This window comes from Orycteropus afer, unplaced genomic scaffold (genome assembly GCF_000298275.1).
Source record: "Orycteropus afer afer isolate SDZICR_OR568_19922 unplaced genomic scaffold, OryAfe1.0 scaffold00241, whole genome shotgun sequence".
NCBI lineage: Eukaryota > Metazoa > Chordata > Mammalia > Tubulidentata > Orycteropodidae > Orycteropus > Orycteropus afer.
In genome coordinates, this window is record NW_006921828.1 from 261005 (window position 1) to 277177 (window position 16173).

Sequence of the window (16173 nt, forward strand, 5' to 3'; positions counted from 1 at the left end):
ATTGTGCTCATGAGGAACCTGTACACAGATGAGGTGGTTGTCGTTTAAACAGAACAAGGGGATACTGCATGGTTTAAAATCAGGAAGGGAGTGTGTCAGGGTTGTATCCTTTCACCATACTTATTCAATCTGTGTGCTGAGCAAATAATCCAAAAAGTTGGACTATATGAAGAAGAGCATAGCATCAGGATTGGAGGAAGACTTATTAACATCCTGTGATATGCAGACAATACAGCTTTGCTTGGTGAAAGTGAAAATGACTTGAAGCAATTGCTGATGAAGATTAAAAACTACAGTCTGCACTACAGATTACAACTCAACATAAAGAAGAAAAAAATCCTCACAACTGGAACGATAAGCAGTATCACAATAAATGGAGAAGAGATTGAAGTTCTCAAAAATTTCATATTACTTGGTTCCACAATCAACACCCATGGACTCAGATATAGCAAGGATTGTGAGGTTGGCACATGACCAGGTAGTGTTTCATTCTGTTGTACATAGGGTCACTATGAGTCAGAGCCAGCCCATCAGCACCTAAGAACAACATATAAATAAATAAACAAGCAAACAAACAGATAAACAAATATGGGAGCTCTGGTGGTGTAGTGCCTAAGGCATTTGACTGCTAACCAGAAGAAGGAAGACTGGGCATGCTATTTCTGTAGAAATGCCGCTTCAGAAACCCAAGGAGGGATTGTTATGAGTCAGAATTGACTCAATGGCAGTGAGTTTGGTTTGTTTTATATATATATATGTATATGGAGAGAGAGAGAGAGAGAGAGAAATTTTATTGTGCTTTAGGTAAAAACTTACATAGAAAATTTTTCCAATCAATAGTTCATACCAAAATGGTTCCATGACATTGACTGCAATCCCCACAATGTATGAGCACTTTCCCCAGTTCCTCCCTGGTTTCCCTGTTTCCCATCATCAATTTCCCTGTGCCTCCCAGTCTTCTCATCTTTGGCTTTGGGCAAATGTTGCTCTTTGGTCTTACATAGTTGATTGTTCTAAGAAGCACATTTTTCATGACTGTTATTGTTTACTTTATAGGCCTGTCTATTATTTGGTTGAAAGGTGGCCCCTGGGAATGGCTTCAGTTTCAAATTAGAAGGTTGTCTCAGGGCAATGGTTTTGAGTGTTCCCTAGTTTCTCTCAGACCAGTAACTCCATTTTCTTTTTCTTTCCACTTTTGTTTTGTTTTAGATTTCAAAATTCTACATTTTTTTTACTCATTCTAACTGGAATTTTCCATTGTGGTCTTGGTCAGAGTAGCTGGTAGCAGTGCCTGGGAACCATCTAGTTCTTCTGGTCTCAGGTTAGAGGATGTTGTGGTTCACGTGGGCCACTAGTCATTTGGACTAAATGCTTCCTTGGGACTTTGTTTTTCCTTGTTTTTCTTTGCTGAAGGAAGGAAGAGACCAACACTTGCTTCTAAGATGCTGCTCACCAGCTTTTAAGAACCCAGACACTACTCACCAGACCAGAATGTAGAACATTTTCTTTATGAACTGTGTTTTGGCAACTGATGTAGATGTCTCTGGAGGCTGTAGTCACTAGCCTTCAAGTCAGGTGGTTCAGTCTCCATGTCTAAGTAGTTTATATAACTATGCCTTATATATGCACTAATATATATGAGTATACATGCAGTATTTATAAATACATATGTAAAAATATCCACCATCTTATCTATGTATATATATATAAACAGGTGTACTACTATATGACCTCCCTCACCTACTTTGCACATATATATGTATATAAAACCTATATGTCTACTTACAAATTATTGTTAGTTATTACTGCTGTTGCACGATTAGACATGTTATAGCATTTGCCATAAACCTCACCCCCCTCACTTCCGTCAAATCAAATCTGACTCATAGCAACTCCTCCTTGGGTTTCTGAGGTGGTATCACTACTGAAGTAGATCACCCAATCTTCCGTCTGAGGAGTGGCTGGTGGATTTGAACCACCACTCTTCTGGTTAGCAGTCAGATGCTTTAGGCACTATGCAACCAGAGCTGTCATTTATTCATATATACCACACAGTGTCTGCCTTTGTCTTGGACACATTGTGGTGACTTTCTCCATATTGTTTATGGCCTTTTCCTTCACCAAAATAACTCTTTAAAAAAAAAAAAAGAGTTATTTTATTATTTATTTATTTATTTTATTGTGATTTGGGTGAAGATTTATAGAGTAAATTCACTTTCCATACAGAAGTTCACATATATTTGTCTCATGTTATTGACCACAGTTTACCACAATGCAACAGCTCCCCTCCCACTTCCTCCCCATACTTACCTCTTCCGAGTGTCCATCCCTCCATACACTCCTGCCCCATGAGCTGTCTCCCTGTACATAAGCAGCCCTTCTTTCTCCCATGATTGTTCTCTCCAAGGAGTGTATCTACTTGAGGTAAATGTTTAACTCATATGCTTGTATTTTGTTTTCACCAAAATAACTTTTGTCTACTATCTAGGTAATGATTCACCTTCACTTTCCCTCCCATCTTTGGTAACTATCAAAGAACGTTTCTTTCTACCTGTAAACCAAGTTTTGGCTTTTTATAATAGTGGTTTCATGCAATGTTTGTCCTTTGTGTTTAACTTACTTCACTCAACATAATGTCTTCCAGATTATCTATGTTCTGAGATGAAAACAATATATTTGACAGCAATTTCATAAAAGTAAATTATCCTACAATTTGTGAGGTGGGAAGAGATTCATTCATTTTAGAGTGGAGGAAAATGAAGACAAAGGATGTTACCTGGTTGTTTCTGACAGAACAAGGATTTGAACTCACACTTCCTAACCACAGTTCAGCATTCTCCAAAACAGTGTGTCTCTAATATGGATGAGCAACAAATTGGCCTGAGGAAATGTGTAAATATAGAGATTCCCAGGCTCTGTTACAAAACAACTACATAAAAATCTCAGGTGTGGCCCATGACGCTGAATTATAGCTTTAGATTCAAGTTATTTGTGTGCTGCTGATTTATATTTTGGTAGCTATGTGCGTAGCTAACTCTAAAGTTTTTATGGTAAAGTTGTATGCCAGCTTCTATTTACCATTGAAACTTTCTTGTTTAGTACTGTAATGAGAATTGATATTTGTAATAATTTTCCTGAGCAGTCAGCCGCAGGGATCCAGGTGATGAGAGGGAACTCAGGCATGCCCAAAGCAGCAGGGCAGGAGAGTGGGCAAAAGGGGATTAAAAGCCAGGAACCCAGACAGAGAAGGAGTCAGCTGCAGGAATCCAGATAAGGAGAGGGAACTCAGGCACACCCAAAGCAGCAGGGTGGGAGAACAGGAGAAAGGGGATTAAAACACCCAGGAATCCAGACAGAGGAGGAGTCACTGCAGGGACCCAGGTAAGGGTGGTATGAGAAGTTTCCAACAGGGAGACAAACTTGTCTGTTGGTTTGTCCTACCATGGTGACGTGTTAATGTGAGTTTTGAGGCTGAGTCACTGGTGTTTCAAACCCAGTGGGAAGCACATGGTGCGCAAGTATCAGCCCAGCTTACAGACTGAGACAGACTAGGAAGGAAGAGGCCATCCACTTCTCAAAGAATTGGCGAGGGAAAACCTTATGAATAGCAAAGAAACACTGTTCGATATATTACCGCACAACATTTTGAGTAGTCTGGTTAGGTTAGAAGGCTCTCAAAATAGGACTGGGAAGGAGCTGCATCATCTGAGTAAACCCAGCCTTACTTCTATGGATAAGATAAAGCTTTCAAGACCTCCATTTGGTGATGTGGCACCACTTGAATTGAAGAGGAACAGCTGCAGACATCAATTAATCATCAGAACATGGAATGTATGAAGTATGAATGTAGGAAAGTTGGAAGTTGTCAAAAACGAAATGGAATGCAGAAAGATTGATATCCTTGGCATTAATGAGCTGAAATGGACTGGTTTTGGCCATTTTGAATCAGACAATCATGTGATCTACTATGCCGGGAATGACAGTTTGAAGAGGAATGGCGTGGCATTCATCATCACAAAGTATGTTTCAAGATCTGTCCTGAAGTACAATACTGTCAGTGATAGGATAATATCCATATGCCTACAAGGAAGGCCCATTAATACAACTATTATTCAAATTCATGCACCAACCACCAAAGCCAACGATGAGGAAATTGAAGATTTTTATCAACTTCTGCAGTCTGAAATTGACCGAACATGCAATCAGGATATGTTAATTATCACTGGCGACTGGAATGCAAAAGTTGGAAACAGAGAAGAATCACTGGAATTTGGAAAATTTGGCCTTGGTGACAGAAATAATGCTGAAACTCGCATGGTAGAATTTTACAAGACCAACGACTTGTTCATTGCAAACACCTTTTGTCAACAACACAAATGGCAGCTCTACATGTGGACTTCACCAGATGAAACACACAGGACTCAGAATGACTACATCTGTGGCAAGAGGTGGTGGAAAATTTCAATATCTTCAGCCAAAACCAGGGCAGGAGCTGATTGTGGAACAGACCATCAACTTCTCATATGCAAGTTCAACTTGAAGTTAAAGACAATTAAAACAAGTCCATGAGAGCCAAAATATTATCTTGAATATATCCCTCCTGAATTTAGAGATCACCTAAAGAATATATTTGATGCATTGAACACCAACGACCGAAAACCAGAAGAATTGTAGGAGGATATCAAGAACATTATCCATGAAGAAAGCAAGAGATCACTAAAAAGATGAGAAAGGAGGAGAAGACCAAAATGGATGACAGAAGAGACTCTGAAACTTGCCCTTGAGTGGAGAGAAGCTAAAGCCAATGGGATAAATGACAAGGTAAAGCAGCTGAACAGAAGATTTCAAAGAGCAGCTCGAGCAGACAAACCAATTACTATAATGAAATGTGCAAAGACCTGGACTTTGAAAAACAAAAGGGAAGAACATGCTTGACATTTCTCAACTAAAAGAAATTAAAAATTTAAGCCTCGAGTTGCAATATTGAGAGATTCTATGTGCAAAATATTGAATGTTGCAGGGAACATCAAGAGAAGATGGCAGGAATACAAAGAATCACTGTACCAATAGGAACTGGTTGATCCATTTCAGGAAGTGGCATATGATCTAGAACCAATGGTACTGAAGGAGGAAGTCAAAGCTGCAATGAAAGAATTGGCGAAGAACAAGGCTCTGGGAATTGATAAAATACCCACTGAGATATTTCAACAAACGGATGCCCCATTGGAGGCACTCACTTGTAATGCCAAGAGATTTGGAAGACAACTACCTGGCCAACTGACTGGAAGAGATCCATATTTATACCCATTCCAAAGAAAGGTCATCCCACAGATTGTGTAAATTATAGAACAATATCATTAATATTGCACACAAGTTAGATCTTACTGAAGATAACTCAAAAACGGTTGTAGCACTATATTGACAGAGAACTTCCAGAGGTGCAAGCTGGATTCAGAAGAGGACGTGGAACAAAGGATATCATAGCTGTTGTCAGATGGATCTTGGCTCAAGGCAAAGAACACCAGAAAGATGTCTACTTGTGTTTTATTGACTATGGAAAGGCATATGTTTGTGTGGATCATGACAAATTATGGATAACATTGAGAAGAATGGGAATTCCCAAACACTTGATTGTACTCATGAGGAACCTGTACCTTGAACAGGAGGCTCTCACTCGAACGGAACATGGGGACCCTACGTGGTTTACAATCAGGAAGGGAGTGGTCAGGGTTGTATCCTTTCCCCATACTTATTCAATCTATATGCTGAGCAAATAATCCGATAAGCTGGACTATATGAAGAAAAACGTGGCATCAGGATTGGAGGAAGAATCATTAACAAACTGAGATATGCAGAAGATACAACTTTGCTTGCTGAAAGTGAGGATGACTTGAGGCACTTACTGATGAAGGTTGAAGAATACATTCTACAGTTTGGATTACTTCCCAATATAAAGAAAAAAAAAAAAAATCCTTACAAATGGACCAATGAGCAACATCACAATAAATGGAGAGAAGATTGAGGTTGTCAAAGAATTCACATTGCTTGGTTCTACAATCGATGCCAATGGAAGCAGCAGTCAGGACATTAGACGACATGTAGCATTGGGAAAGTCAACTGCAAAGGAACTCTTTCAAGTGCTGAGGAGCAAGGATGTCTCCTTGAGGACTAAGGTGCACCTGACACAAGCCATGATATTTCCAATTGCCTCGTATGCATGTGAAAGCTGGACAATGAATATGGAAGACCAAAAAAGAGTTGATGCTTTTGAATTCTGGTGCTGGCCAAGAATGCTGAAAGTACCATGGACTGCTAAAAGAACTAACAGATCTGTCCTAGAGAAAGTGCACTTGAAATGCCCATTGGAAGCGAGAATGGCCAGACTTCGTCTCACCTATTTTGTTCATGTTGTCAGAAGGGACCATTCCCTGGAGAAGGATGTCATGCTTGGTAGGGTGGAGGGTGGACGAAAGAAGGGGAGGCCTTCAATGAGATGGATTGACACGGTGGCTGCAATGATGGGCTCAAGTATAACAGGGATCGTGGAGCTGGTGCGGGATCAGGTAGTGTTTCGTTCTGCTGTGCATGCGGTTGCTATGAGTCAGAGACGACTCAATAGCACCTAATAACAACAATAATTTCCCTCAGGTCCTAAGCCATAATTAAGTGTCTCCTTTTTTGTATCATCAGAGGCTAAATTATTCTCAATATGGTTTTAGATTTAAGTGTAGATCATTTGAAAATTGAATTAAGAAATAAATTTTCTATTACCCAGAATATTTGAAATTTTGTAAAGTAAAAATTGAAGTATACCTAAACTACTCAAAGTCCTTACATAGTGTGACTATATGCTCACAAATACTTTACATCAATCAATTATGTAGAATCCACTCAGATTCATGTTCCTTTTGGTAAAGGACATTGGAAGACTTAGAAAATAAGGTATAGATACAAGGAGATCTCTTAAATAAATCACGAAGATCAAAGCACAACTAATTTAGGGTTGATTTGAGTTTGAAATGGCTGATATCTGATAGACGTGATTATTATTTAAAAATCAGATTATTATGTCACTATATCACTTAAAAGAAGCTCTGATGGCATAGTGCCTAAGGCATTTGATTGCTAACAAGAAAGCTGGTGGTCCAAACCAACCAGATACTCTTTGGAAGGAAAGTTGGGCAATCTACTTCCGTGGTGATACCACCTTGGAAACCCAAGGAGGGGTCACTATGAGTCAGATCCAACTCATTGGCAGTGAGTTTAGTTTAGTGTATATCATTTAAAAGGATCCCTGATGGTACAGTGGTTAAGTGCTCGTCTGCTAACTGAAAGGCCAGTGGTTCAAACCCACCAGCCACTCCATGGGAGAACAGACTTGGAGATCTGCTCCTGTAAAGATTGTTGCTGTTGTGTGCTGTTGAGCCAATTGGAACTGACAGCAACCCTATAGTATAGGGTTTCCGAGGCTATAATATTTATGTGAGAACATTGCCAGGTCTTTTCTCCCCAGGTTGGCAAGTTTAAATTATTGACTTCTCTCTTAGCAGTCTAGCACTTAGCCATGCACCACCACGTCTCCTGTAATGATTACAGGACAGAAAACCCTGTGGGGAAATTCTACCCTGTGTTTCAGGGTCACTATGAGTCAGAATTGACATGAAGGTGAAGGCACACAACAACATGTGATTTGAAGAGTAAACAACTATAGGAAATGGGATTGAATTTAACAAGTAGTCTGGATTTATCTGGATGGGTTCTGTGGACAGAGACAATTTGGAAATGAAAGGAATTTGAAATAACACTGCATTTGTTAATCCCTGACCACCAGTCCCCACTTACCTCCTGCTGTCCAACTTACTTCCAGATATTGGATAAATTCATATAAATCTACATTTAAAAAAATTCATTCTGCAGATTCATCCATTATCAAAGACTTAGGAAAATTTTTCCATTATGTCAGGAAAAACAATGGGTTTCAACACTTTCATATGTACAGAATAAAACCCCCTACCTATTATACACTATAATACCTTTCCCCATACAGTCCCAGTTGTAATCCATTTTACAATTTACCTTGAATTACTGTTCAGTACCCTAGTCGTCACAAGATTGTACTTGAAGGGCGTATTTTTTTCTAATTTATAAAATTGATCAGTATCTGGAATGGTCTCCATAGCCTTAAAATCCTAGCTTTAAATAGGGACTCTCAAAACTTGAAGGAAAAAATTTACTGACTTTCTAAGTGAAATATTAGAGAAAACTCCTGTTCTCTCCTGAGAGATTTAAGATTCAAATATGGAGATTTAAAAAAGAATTCATTTACTTCTGTATTTTTATTATAAATTTATTTTTATATGTTAAACTACCTTGATGACTAACAAAAAGAAATATTATTTTAGTTTGTTTATTTTTACAAAAAGAATTAATTAATACATTGCTTCAATAACTTGTTTACAGCACAACTGTATAATTAGGCACTAAATCAGCAGTGTCACTGTTACCATCTGAATGGAACATCATTTTGCCAATTAGTAGATGATGCATAATAATGTCAAATACATGATGTTACTCGATTTTTAATTAATTTTGGATCCTGAGTGTTCATGCATCAAACACAACTGTGTCTTCTCTCTTAGAAACTTAGATATGTGTAAACATAATTTATGTTCATTAAAAATGCAAGGCTCTCTCACAATGCCCCTGTGTGAGATTTTGAAAGGTGAAATCCAAAGCAAAATGCTTCCCGATGAAGATGTACTTTAATAATTGCCATCCCATGTTTCTCTTGGTTGTTTTTAGTCCCAGTCGTGCCACCAACAAACATCAATGGAGGTGGAGGAAGTCGATCTGAACTCATCGTTACATGGGAGGTAATTTTCTATCCAACTGAGTTATTTTGAAGGAAAAAGATTTGGCTGGACAGGAAAAATATTGAAAAACAAAAAGATTTTTTTGATCACTTAAGGAGCTCTGGTAGCATAGTGGCTAAAGCACTTGACTGCTAACCAGAAGGCTGGCGGTTCAAACCCACCAGCCACTCCTCGGAAGGAAGGTTGGGCAATCCTACTTCCGTAGTGATACTGCCTCGGAAACCCAAGGAGGGGTCGCTATGAGTCGGGGCCGACTCGACGGCACATAACAACAACAACAACAACAACATTGAGAATATATAAAAGTAAATGGTATAAATAGACTCCTGATGATGAATTATTTAATGCAGGTATTAGAAACTTTTCTTATGTTCTACTAAAGTGAAAGTGTATGACTAATTCAGTACAGTTTTCTCTCAAATATAACAAAAACATCTTCAATGTCTATTCAGGTGGGTCATAACATTTTTGTTATTACTTGATGAACTAAAAAGTGTTTTATTTATTATCTGTGGAACTGTTTTATTGCAAATGTATTAACTCATTAGAGTGAAGGCAGAAAACAATTATTTTCTCACAATTGCTCTTTTAAAACTTAACAACTTATTCTTTACATATGTTTGAGGTGAGTAGTAGGCTATTTTGCTAGATAACACTTTACATAAATGGTCTGATATCTTTCTTTAGGATACATGGAAATTCATGTCTTTTTATCAGTTTTAGGCTTCAGCTGGAAATGATTAAATTATACATATTTCTAGCATTTTGGTCATATCTTTCATTGTGCTAAAGCATCAATATAAAACTTTGGCTGTTTTTATATTACATGTAATGACATGATGGCCATTAACCTGTCTGACATGTAGAACAGTGGTTCTCATGTAGGAGAGAGGGCAATCCCCACCCACTTCCTGCTAGGGGACAATAGACCATATCTGGACATATGATTGGTTGTCATACCATTTAGTGCTCACAACAGTTCTAGGAAATGGGTCGTATCACTTTCCAACAAGGAAACTGAAGTGTAGGAATGTAATAAAAGAGAGACAAGAAATATTTGTACACAGACCTCTTCTTACTTTCACTCTCTCTCTCTGTCTCTTTCTCTCCCTCTCTCTCTGTATATAGAGAGAGACATATATATGTTGTTGTTAGGTGCCATGGACTCAATTCCAACTCATAGTGGCCCTGTGTACAAAGAACAAAACACTGCCAGGTCCTGTGTCATCTCATAATCATTGCCATGCCTGAGCCCATCAATAGCAGCCACTGTGTCAATCCATTTCATTGAGGCCTCCTCCTATTTCACTGACCCTTCACTTTACCACACAAGATATCCTTCTCCAGGGAATGGTCCCTTCTGACAACATGACCAAAGTAGGTGCATTCTGTCTGTACTTCTTCCAAGTCAGATTTGTTCATTCTTCTGGCAGTCATGGTATATTTGATATTCTTGGCCATCACCACAATTCAAATGCATAAATTATTCTGTCTTCTGTCTTGGATGTCCTTATTCACTGTCCAGCTTTCCCATGCATATGGGACTATTGAAAATACCATTGCTTGGGTTTGGCATACTTTAGTCTTCATGTGTATTTATGTATCTGTGTGTGTATATATACATAAATACACATAAATATGCATTGTCATCAAGTAAACTCCAACTCATGGCTACCTTAGGTGTTACAGAGTAGAACTGCTTCATAGGACTTGCTTTGCTATAATCTTTATGGAAACATATTGCCAGGCCTTTCTTCAATGACATGACTGTGTGGGTCAAACTATCAACCTTTAGGCCAGTAGATGAATTTACACCACTCTGAGATAGTGTTCTTTTTACTTCCTTATAAATTAGAATTCCATTAGCACTTCAGGCATTCAGGGTAAGGCTAAAGTCCTTGTATATCTGCCTTAAATACAAAGTTAATTAAATTATTCTTGCTCTTCCAAATGTACTTTCCACTGAAAATGTTCACTCTCAGATAAACCTACAAGAGAGTTGCTTATTAAATATGGAATAGGTTTGCATGTTAATATTCTCCAAGCATCAGTGGAGGTATCTTAGTGTACAAGGTGTTAAGTTGGCTTTATATTTTTTCTCCTCCACTGTCAGAAATCCCTTGTTTGGTGAATGATGGCGTAGCGCCTAAGACATTTGACTCCTAACCAGAAGGCTGGCAGTTCAAACCCACCAGCCACTCCTCAGAAGAAAAGTTGAGCAATCTATTTCCATAGTGATAGATACCATTTTGGAAACCCAAGGAGGGATCACTATGAGGCGGATCCGACTTGATAGCAGTGAGTTTGTTTTTTGGGGTATATGTGATGAGGCAATTCCTAAATAGAATATGTTTTTTAAATGTCTTTGATTTACAATGTCCATGTTCTTTAAGGCAAAGGTCTACAAACTATGGCCCACAGGCCAAATCTGACCTGCTACCTATTTTTGTAAATACATTTGCCTACCTCTATGCCCACTCTTTTACTTATCATCTATTGCTGCTTTCATGCTGTTGGGACAGAGACCACATGGTATAAATTATTTATTACCTGACCCTTTACAGAAAAGTTTTCTAAAAGTTAAATGAAATTTTAACTGTTTCAAAAGTTAAATGAAATTTATTTGTTCTGTATGCTTTGTTTGGGATATTATTTCTTCTGTATATTTTGTTTGAAATATTATATTTGTATACTATTTCAGAAACTAAATTCATGGATGCACTTTCCCATTTATCATTCATATTTGGCATCATGTACCTGCTGATACCGAGTCAAATTTTTCTGGTGCCCAAACTTCTTTAAGGAATAAGATATATATATTCAACAGGAGATGCATAGATTAGTTCAGGCCCCCAGAGTACATTTTCGTAAATCTATCAATTTAATGAATACTATTGAGCAGATAATCTGTTTTGGGAGAAATTGATGGTTCAGTGGTTCCATGATTCCTGGCCAATGAATCTCATGTGTGGCCTTCACTCATCTGTCAGTGGAGCCTTAATGATAAACAAGTTTCAGCAGAGCTTACAGACTAAGACGGACTAGGAAGAAAGGCCTAGTGACCTACTTTAAAAAATCAGCCAGTGAAAACCTTATGGATCACAAAGATCTAATCGACAACCTGTCATGGGGATGACACAACACCTGACAGTGTTTTATTCTGATGCACATAGTGTTGCAATGGGTCAGGTGCCAATTCTTTGTCAGCGAACAGCAACTCTTATGTCAAGAAGTGAGCTTACAAAATGGGTAAGCATCTTACAGGACGGCAAGGTCTTAGCTCAGTTTGGTAGGAGGTCAAAAGAGGTACCATAATAGTATATCTGAACCATATTTTGGAAAATAACTTGGGGGTAGAGAGACCGTTCCAGGCTAGAGTCAACTATTGAGGATAAAATAGTAACTTCTGGGTTCTCAAAACTAGTATAGCATGCAAAAAAAAAAAAAAAAAGTCATGCTAGATGGTGTCTGAATTCACCATTATGGTTTATAAGTGATAGCTTTACTTGTTAACCCAGATTGCTGCCCATTTCAGTACACTGGGGTATGTTGTTGTAGTAGCTGTGTACTGTTAAGACAATCCCAACTCATAGCAAACCTGAAATTACCTGAAATAAGCATCCTCTCTGCATTTTCCAAGTGCAACTGTAGCACGTATTTTGCATTTCTTTTTTTTTGTTGTTGTTGTTGATTTTTTTACCTTCAAACAATACCAAATTTTCACAATGTAGTAAATGTTAGTTCCTTTTTTATGTGAGTTTTATTCATTATTTTCTCCAAATTTATACCTTCAAATACTGCTAATAATATTTAAGGTGCTCATGGTGAATATCTCATATAAAATATGACTGTATAAATAGATACACAAGATAATATTCTATAGAGTAAAAGATAAACACCAATACTGGAAGTTGGCATATATTTTAGTTAAAGGACCAGATAAGTAAAATATTCACACTTAACAGACCCATGGTCTCTGAGGCAACTTGTCAATTCTGCCACTGTAGCTCAAATCAGCTATAAGCAATAAGGAAACCAATGAGTGTGCCTCTGTTCCAAAAAAGTCTTACAAAAACTGGCTCTGTGCAAGATTTGGCTCAAAGATCATTATTTGCTATTAGTCTCTACTAAACAAAATTCTTAAGGGCACTGTGGTTGAGGGTTATATTATTTGCTTTTTAGCCATTTTAATAGATTTGAGGCACAGCAGAGTTGCTTTATTATTATTATTATTATTATTTTCCTTAAAGTAAAAGAAAGAGAAAGCATTCTGGCCATCTCAAAAGAGTATATATATATTTCTCCATCATTTGACTTTCTATCCATATGAGAAGAACAGAAGGAAGAAACTTAATTTTTTTTTTTTTTTTTCTTCTCTACACTAAATGTGTTGGATTCAAATAGATCTTGAGGGAATACCACGAGACACTTTAATTGTACTTGAATTAAAAACACAAGTCCTCTACTGATGCCTATGAACTGACTAACCATATTGATTAAATCTGAGATCAAAGAAGCATCAAAAACAAATCTAATGCTCTACCAAGTAGCTTAAATTGTAATTAATCTCTTCTATCCCATTCAGAATTAAATTTAGTTCTGATCTTCATGTAAAAGAGTAGAGAAACTAAAGCAAGGAAACATTTTCTTTTCCCAGATTTAAGGATCTGTATTTTTCTTCCTCTTTTCACTTTCTATTTGTTAGACAGTTTCCCATGGTAAGAAATAGAGACCAACTCAGGTCATCTTGGTTAATGGTTATTTATTTTAAAGCGACATGAGAAGTAATGAGGACAGAAAAAAAAAAAAAAAAAATCTCAGCAACCAAGCAGGCAGGTCAAATGAAAAACCGAATGTCGTCCATCACCGCTCTGAGCACGGTAACTCTAGTCGGCTGTCAGTTACTATGGTAATCCAGCTCCAATAAGGACAGTCCCTCATGCTTCTGATTCAGCTCTTCCCATTTCTTATCCTTCCAATTCTACTCAGCTACCTATCTCCTCTTCCTCTAATTTACAACCTCCATTTCCTCCTAGCTTCCACTGCCTCAGTGTTCTTACTACTGTATGGCTTCTACTTAGTGTCTGCTTTATGTTATCTACTTTTCGACTTTCTCCTACATGTTTCATATTAAAACTATGCAAGGGAAAATAATTTATTGGTTCCATTAATCACTATAAAAACAGATATTTTGCATCATAATACCCCAAAGATACTGAGCAAGATGCCTGTTGTTGGTTCGCATGCCATAGTTGGGTAAACAAATGTGGTCTAAGTGGCAGGATACAGTGATCAAATGAATGATAAACTATGGGTAAGAAATTACAGAAATGGCCATGGCTAATAAGGTATGCCCTTATTAGTATTTAAAAATATTTAGAGAAAAAAAAAATTAATTTTCCTTTGGAAAAACTAAATAAACTGTACTGATTTTTTATACACTTTTCTTGTAATTAGGTGAAATATTTGTCTAAATTCAAAGCATAGATTAATTTTCATTTGCTTATTTTGTGTGTTTATGTATAACTCTTAATACCTGTAGCATCTGGAGAACATGCATATATTTCTTCTTTGTGATTTTAATAACTTAAGGTTTTAAGTGTAGTTTACAGAGTTTAGTCTCTGTGGGAGTTAGCTTTTGATATTTCAGGAAAAAGAGGCTTACTGATATTATTACAAGTGAATTTTCTGTTTAAAAAATACTAAGTCTTTTATAGTTTCTTAAAGAAATGCTCTGACTTTATATATACATACATACATACATATATATATATATATATATATATAATTACACAAAAATCATATCACTCACCTCTTACAAGAGTTTGTTGAAAAACATTGTGAAAGTTACACGTATATAAGCTTTAAATAAATAATAAGGTAATTTTGTGCTGTTTAAAGATTCATATAAAAATAATATTTTAACTTTTAAAACATTACAATCTTCTAAACCATTTACTATAACTTTTGAATAATCATGGACAAGATATAAAAATAGTAAAGCCTGTTTTATATTTTCTACTTAAAACATTCAACTTTTTATCTGAGTATTTTTAATTGGGAGCTATTAATTGATATTCCAGTAAGAATATTATTTTTTCAATATTTCAAGGAATAAAGTTAATACTCATGTTTGTCTTTATAAAAAAAATCAATGAACATTTACATAGCTCGAAGTATATATATTTACAAATACTAAGTGATGGATCACATTCTGCCCAAGTCAATTCCAGAAGAACTACAGAATGGTGAGGGATTTGGATATATCGTCATGTTTCGGCCAGTTGGCTCAACAACATGGACTAAGGAAAGAGTAGTTTCTGTGGAATCCTCAAAGTACATTTACAGAAATGAAAGCATCATCCCTCTTTCTCCCTTTGAAGTCAAAGTGGGTGTATACAATAACATAGGAGAAGGATCCCTGAGTACTGTATCCATTGTCTACTCTGGAGAAGATGGTAAGTTAAAGTTGAGGTCAATTCTGGAATAAACTTCTGTGAGACAGTATGCATATTTCAAACTCAGTTTTACATGAACCACTCTGCTAAAGGTAGTTATATCTTTTTGTGGATGGTAGAACCTCAATTGGCCCCAAGAGGAACATCTGTCCAGAGTGTTTCTGCCTCTGAAATGGAGGTTTCCTGGAATGCAATTGACTGGAATAGAAACACTGGACGAGTGCTGGGCTATGAGGTAATTCACATTAATTTAATTTATTCTTATTGTGCAGCTAACTGAACAATGGCTCCTGTTCAGTCCTATACTCTTATTTGGTTCTTAGCTAAGAAGAGAGTAAGAGGAGGAGGATCTTTCCAATAGATCTGTAGCAAGCAAGTTAGAAATTACAGCCATTTTTAAAGTGATCAAATCATGAGCTTATTTAATTTTTAAAATTCTGGTCATGTTTACTTCTTGGCATGAGAAAAATATCTGACTAAACTGCAATGATCTTAAACTATAGAATAATTTTAAAGGGATACCTGCTCTGCACATTGAAAAGAGATTTGAAAATATGTAGTCACGTTGAGAAAGGCAGAGTTTAGTTGATAATAATAACAATAATAATAATAACATAGTTTCTCCTAGACCTGTTATTTATAGTTTATTTATAATGAAGCAAAACACTTCAGATATATAGACCTTCCTCCTCAGAAAGTTAAGGGATAAGAATCATAAACTTCTCATTGTTCTTTTAACTTGCAAATTTAGTGATTCACAGATGGTTAAAGTAGTTTATTTTATTTTGGCTTAGAAACAAAAAAGTATGATTCTAAACCTTCTTAATTTTACTCTGTATATA

General features: G+C 36.7%; 1 protein-coding gene across 1 annotated transcript in view; it reads left to right on the forward strand.

The window, feature by feature from the left end:
- LOC103204055 (contactin-6) overlaps positions 1-16173 on the forward strand; it is a gene marked incomplete at its 5' end in the record, with an annotated part of 246435 nt that overhangs the window by 209233 nt on the left and 21029 nt on the right. Inside the window, 3 exon segments of the mRNA XM_007949175.2 lie at positions 8803-8873; positions 15097-15331; positions 15451-15566. Coding sequence (XP_007947366.2) covers positions 8803-8873; positions 15097-15331; positions 15451-15566 — 422 coding nt within the window.